General features: G+C 48.0%; 1 protein-coding gene and 1 pseudogene across 1 annotated transcript in view; one reads left to right on the top strand and one right to left on the bottom strand.

The window, feature by feature from the left end:
• The window catches only part of Gpatch1 (G-patch domain containing 1), a 41,228-nt gene extending 36,542 nt beyond the window's left edge, over positions 1-4,686 (top strand). Inside the window, exons 19-20 of the mRNA XM_055594908.1 lie at positions 975-1,123; positions 4,540-4,686. Of these exons, the coding sequence (XP_055450883.1) occupies positions 975-1,123; positions 4,540-4,570 (180 nt within the window). The 3' untranslated portion in view covers positions 4,571-4,686. The remainder of the gene's footprint in view (positions 1-974; positions 1,124-4,539) is intronic.
• Positions 4,687-5,358: 672 nt separating this feature from the next.
• Positions 5,359-6,086, bottom strand: LOC129667207 (dnaJ homolog subfamily B member 6-like; annotated as a pseudogene).
• Between the last annotated feature and the right edge of the window lie 23 nt (positions 6,087-6,109).

The raw sequence follows: 6,109 nt of genomic DNA, 5'->3' as shown, positions 1-6,109 counted from the left end.
CCCCTCACTGGGGGATTCTAGGCAGGGGCTCTACCACTGAGCCACACTCCCAACTCCTCACTGGGGAAGTCTAGGCAGGTGCTCTACTGATAAGTTATGCCCCCTACTCCTGGGTTAGCTGTGTATGTATTTTGCTTGATGTGTATATGGAGGCCGGAGATCAATATCAAGCATTGTTCTCAGTCATTTTACACCTCTGTTTGTTTTTAAAGTTTGTTGTTTTTGTATTTTTGAGACATGGTCTTTCAGTATAGCCCTGCCTGGCTATCCTAAAATTCACTCTGTAGACCAGGCTGGCCTTGACCTTTTTTTAAAAAGATTTATTTATTTTATTATGTATACAATGTTTTGCCCACATGTACACCTGAACGCCAGAAGAGGGCATCAGATCTCACTATAGATGGTTGTGAGCCACCGTGTGGTGGCTGGGAATTGAACTCAGGGCCTACTGGAAGAGGTCTTAACCTCTGGAAGTGCTCTTAACCTCTGAGCCATCTCTCCAGCCCCTGGCCTTGAACTTAACAGAGGTCCACCTGTCTCTGTTTTCTCAGTACTGGAATTAAAGGTACATGCTACTGCCAGGTGTGCTGGCACACGCCTGTAATCCCAGCACTTAGGGAGGTGGTGGCAGGTGGATCTCCGAGTTCGAGGCCGGCTTGGTCTACAGAGTGAGTTCCAGGACAGTGTAGGCTACACAGAGAAACCCTGTCTCGAAAAACAAAAACAAAACAACAACAAAGGTACATGCTTCTACGCCTGGCCCCTTCACCTTGTTTTTGTGACAGGATCTCTCAGCAAACCCAGAGCTTGTTGCTGCTGGGGTGGGGCAGAAGGCCTGTGCCACCACTCCTGTTTTATACGCCTTGAGCCTGGTCAGCAAGATCTTCACCGTCCGAGGTCCTCCCCAGCCCCTGCTCAGCACCTGTTTGTTTCCCTCCCTTTCTAACTCTTATTTTTATTTTCTTTTTTCCTAGAAAAAGAAACACAAGAAGCACAAACACAAAAGTAAGCAAAAGAATAAGAAATCAGAAAAGAGCAGCAGTTCTGAGAGCACGGACAGCAGCGAGAGCGGGAGCGATGAAGGGGGGGCGGCAGACCTGTCCCCCCAGGAGCTGCTGAGACGGTAGGCCCCGGGGGAGGGCTGGCTTGTTCAACAGTCAGTCCCTCTGCTTCGAGCGCAGCTTCAGAAAGGAGACATTGGCTAGGGCAGGTGGCGCTCTCCCGTCGCCCCGCTCTTGGGAGACTGAGGCAGGAGGCTCTCAAGTGTGAGGCACTTGGTGCAGTACCGTGTTTCCAAAAAGCAGAGAGGAAAAGCCTCCTTCTCTACACTGACCTCCTCCCTCAGTCTCTTTATTAGCTTTCAAGACTTCTGTACCCCCCCACATGCACACACGCTCACACACACACACGCATGCGCACACAATTATATACATACAAGTGATCATACACAATCTTATAAACTATGCAGTCAGTCATGTACACACATGTAATCGTATGCATGGATACACATGCACACATAATCATGTAAACGGTCATATAAACACATGCAACCATATACACTGCAGTCATACATGCATGCACTTATTTTGCATACGTGGTATACACATTGCTGTGCATTTCTAATACATACGTCTTAAGATTGATGGACCTTACACGCGTGAGCGTTTGCCTGCTGTGTATCCGTGTAGCATGTGCTTGCAGCGCTCACAGAGGCCCGGAGCGCCGCTGGTCCCTTGGAGCTAGAGTCACGGTGTTTGTGAGCTGCTGTGCCAGCACCGCAGCCTGAACCTGCGTCCCCTGCAAGAGTAGCACGCGCTCCTAACTCCTGAGCCACCTCTCCAGCCCCTCCCCGCCCCCTTTTTCAGACTGTAACGTGCGCGGCCCCTAGGAGCACAGTCCCTGCCTTTCTGTTTGCATTCGGGGCTTCTGCACCCACCAGAATGGTCTCCAAAGCTCTACTTACAGCCTTGTCGGTTTTCTCTAGCTTGCAGCCCTGAACTTTTCCATATTCCTCCCACAAACCAGTTCTCAAGACCTGTGAACCCAGTGGCCAGGAGCGCCACTCCTTGGTAGCAGTTTCTGTTGCTTTTCTTTTTTTGTTGTTTTTTTGTTTTTTGAGACAAGGTTTCTCTGTGTAGCCCTGGCTGTCCCAGACTCACTTTGTGCACCAGGCTGGCCTCAGACACACAGACACAGACGCAAAGACACTCAGGCCTGCCTCTGCCTCCCCAGTGCTGGGATTAAAGATGCGGCTTCTGTTACCTTTCTTATGCTGTGATAAAATGACTGACAGCAGACTGAGGAAGGAAGGGCTTGTTCCGGCTCACAGTCTGATGGTCCAGTCATCGAGGCTGGCCGCCTGGTAACCACACGTGGGTGGATCGGGTCGCAGAAGTGAAGGCTGTCCCTTTGGCCACCCCCATTCAGGGTGAATCTTGTCAGTTAAATGACTCTAGGAATACCCTCACAGAAGGCCAAGGCTGCATCCCCTAGGTGATTGCAAATCCAGTCAAGTTAACAGTGAAAATTAACCAATACTCCCACTTACTAACCCCGCTCACAGCTGGTGTCGTCCTCTTTCTTTATTTTGAGGTAGGTCTCCCTCTAAGCCGGGCTGACCTGGAGTCCACCAGGTAGCCCAGGCTGGCCTGAAAGCCATGGCGATTCCTCTAGATTCTAGGATTGCTGTTGTAAGCCACAGTTCTGGTGTCATCACTCTGGACCAGGGCTGCCGCTTGGTGGGTCACACAGATGGAAGCCCTCCGTGTCCATCAGGAGAGTGTGATAGGGCAGGGCAGGCAGAAAACACAGGCAGTGGCCGTGTGCTGACTCACAGGGAAAACTTAGGTAAAACATGAAGGGTTTGGTGGTGCACACCTGAAGTCCCAGCGCTTGAGAGGTGAAGGCAGGAGGGTCAGGAGTTCAAAGTCCTCTTGACCCATATAGCAAGTTTGAGGTCAGCCTGAGCTACTTGAGCTCTTATCTCAAAAAACAAGCAAACTGACAAAAAGCTAAGCAGACAGAAACAAGGGATGGAACCTGACAGGAAGTGTGTGCAGTAAGCCCTGTTGGTGCTTAGGCCTTCAGCTCTAAGTGCGCCTGTACGCTCAATTTCCCTAACCCAAGATAATTAATTAATTAATTAATTGCTCAATTAACCCAAGATAAGCAACTTAGGAGAAAAGGCACCCTTGGACTCAGTTTAGAGGGTCCAGTCCATGCTCAGATGTCCGTGTTGATTTGGGCCTGGGATGAGGGTATTCGCCATGGTAGGTTTGTGGAGCAGAGCGAAGAGGAAGAGGCTGGGGTCACACTGTCTGCTTTAGAACAAAGGAGCATCCCCTGATGACCTAAGGCCTCCCACAGTGTCCCACCAGAGAGCACTTCTGTGGGACCGCTCTGCCCCTTCGTGTGGCTTCTGGAGAGCAAGCTCAGGTGACCAGGCCTGGGAAGAAGTGTTCTCACCTTCTGAGCCATCTTGCCACCGTTCTTCTTTTGCCCAGGCTGGCCTTGAGCTCGCAATCCTTCGTCAGCCCTCTGATTACTAGGATTATCAGTGTGCACAGCCAGGCCCACCCAGCTCCCGTTAGATTTTAGTTTTGTTTAAAGAAATCATGTTTAATTCAGTCGTGTGTGCTTTTCCCCCTTTTTTCTGCAGCTAGCGTGCATGCTGACGCTGTACCACTGAGCTATCTCCCCAAGCCCTAATGGAATTATCTTACATGAGCTCTCAGCGCCTGGCTTAGGAGATGCTTTGGTGTTACCTAGGCAACAGTAGCTGGTTGTCCTTGGCTGTGCAGTGTTCCTTTATGCAAATGAAACATGGAGGGCTGCCTGTTCTGTTCTTGATTGTCTTCTTCGCGTGAAGCCCCACTCTGAGTCCAGTGCCCATGATGTCCTTTGTAGTTGTCTCTTCCCTCTTTTCTGTCTTTTTGTGATAAGGTCTTGATGTCTAGCCCATCCTGGCCTGGAACTTGTGATCTTCCTGTCTCAGCCTCCTGAGTGCTGGGATTACAATTGTGCACCACTGTGGCCAGCACCTACTTAAATGTATTATGAAGTTGAGATTTCAGAATGACCAACGCCTCAGGCCCCGAAGTGAACAAGCTTTCCTTTCCAAATAAAGAGTAAGGAGCTGGAGAGATGGGCCAGCAGTACTGCTCTTACAGAGGACCCTCGCTTTGTTCCCAGCACCCACAGCAGGCAGCTCATTGCTGCCTCTGACTCCAGTGCTAGGGGCATGTCACCCTCCTCGGACTCTGAGAACACCCTTTCTCACATGTGTACACACACACACACACACACACACACACACACACACACACACATAATGTAAAGAAGGTTATCACTGATCTTAGAAGATGAGGACTGAGGCCAGGAGGGTTCACTTGTAACCCCAGCACTTGGGGAATGGTGGGAGGGCGTGCTGCTTGTGAGGCCAGCCTGGGCCAAGGGCTCGGGGCGTGGCACAGCGGGGCCATCTGCCTTTCAGTGTGTCTCATTCCCTTCTCTCACTCTCTCTCCTGTTTTCTTCTACAGACTCAAGTGTCTCCCCCTAAGGAAGCAGTAATGGAGCCCTGGCCTGGCCTGTCTCAGTCTGGCGTCTCCTCCATCATGGATGTCCACACATTGTACAGATTGTATTTATATGTAAATTCCTGCTATAAAATAATTTCTATTTATCTATCTATGTATCTGTTTATTTATTTTTCATGAAAGAATACACCAAACACATTCACATTTTCTTTTTTTTTTAAAAGCAAATGACAAAAGACCCCAGTTACCAACTTTTTTAAACCTAAGCTTGACATTGCATGTTTAAACAATTGTCAGACTGAGAAAATTACCAGCATCCATGCACAACTAGAAAGCATCCTTAATTTACACTTAACCAGAAGTGTATTACCATTGATGCAGTCATAGCTTTTGTCACTAAATACTGAAAATAAAATTGAAATATTCCTGTAGAAGGGTCATCTGGCAATGTTAATGTCACAGCAGGCTGACACTACTCACATTCAACACAGTGGATCCATGCTGGTGTTAAACAATTTTACCCTAGCATTGCTCACCTCAGATTACGTTGTGTTTAAAGCAAAGCGCGTACAGAGATCACTACAATTGTAAAGACACACATACAAACACACACACACACACACACAAGAAGAAAGAAAGAAAAAGGACCTATTTTATGGTTCCAGCAACAAACTCAGATATCTATGACAAATAGATTGAGCTGTTTTATAAATACTTTAGGTAGTTACATAGAAAGTTGAGTTCGTTTGAAATCTTAAAAAAAAAAAAAAGTTCCTGTTATTCCTCAACTGGTGCTTGTTACAGTCACACATTTCAGTTAAATTACTTGTTATCCAAAGGTAGCAGGTGTTCCTTACTGTTCATTGTCAAGGACTCTGTCTTCTTCAACTTCCAGTATTTCTTGACCATTCTCCACAATTCTCTCTGTGGTTTTTTTTTTTTTTTTTTTTTTTTTTTTTTTTTTTTTTTTTTTTTTTGCCATTAACTATCTTAGTTGAAGTTGATAATGATTTGAAGTTGCCCGTTCCACTGCCGCCAAATGACGCTGAAGAGAATGAAGACCCGCATGACCTACTGACTCCAAGGAACTGAAGCCTCTATCAGAAGCAGGAAATCCACTGAAGGCAGAGAAAAACGAGCCGGTACCTCGGCTTCTAGTTCCTCCGGGACCCCTTCCGTTCCCAAAAAAGTCATCCAGTGGGTCTTCAATGAAGCCAAATGACAATGGGTCTCTTCCTCCAGAAAATCCCCTGAAGACAGCATCTGGCTTCCAGAGTGTGAAGCCATACTCAAGGGGCCTGTCAAACGACTCCCACCTCCTCCACCACCAGCATCCAATCTCTGCCACACTTGTCAAGGATGTCCCGCCTTTTGGCTTCTTAGTATCCGGTAACACCTCATGCGCCTAGGCTACTTGTTCGAATTTCTGCTCTGCTGCTTCTGTATTTTCAGGATTTTTGTCTGGGTGCCATTTAAGCGCCTGTTTCCCCCACGCCTCTTTAAAGTCCTCCGGTGAGGACGCCCAGGACTTCGTAGTGATCCACCACGTTTTAACAGTGCTGGCACAGACGCC

The sequence above is a fragment of the Psammomys obesus genome, unplaced genomic scaffold (assembly GCF_907164565.1).
Source record: "Psammomys obesus unplaced genomic scaffold, mPsaObe1.curated_primary_1811, whole genome shotgun sequence".
Lineage (NCBI taxonomy): Eukaryota > Metazoa > Chordata > Mammalia > Rodentia > Muridae > Psammomys > Psammomys obesus.
This window is presented reverse-complemented; position numbering and strand designations above follow the sequence as displayed.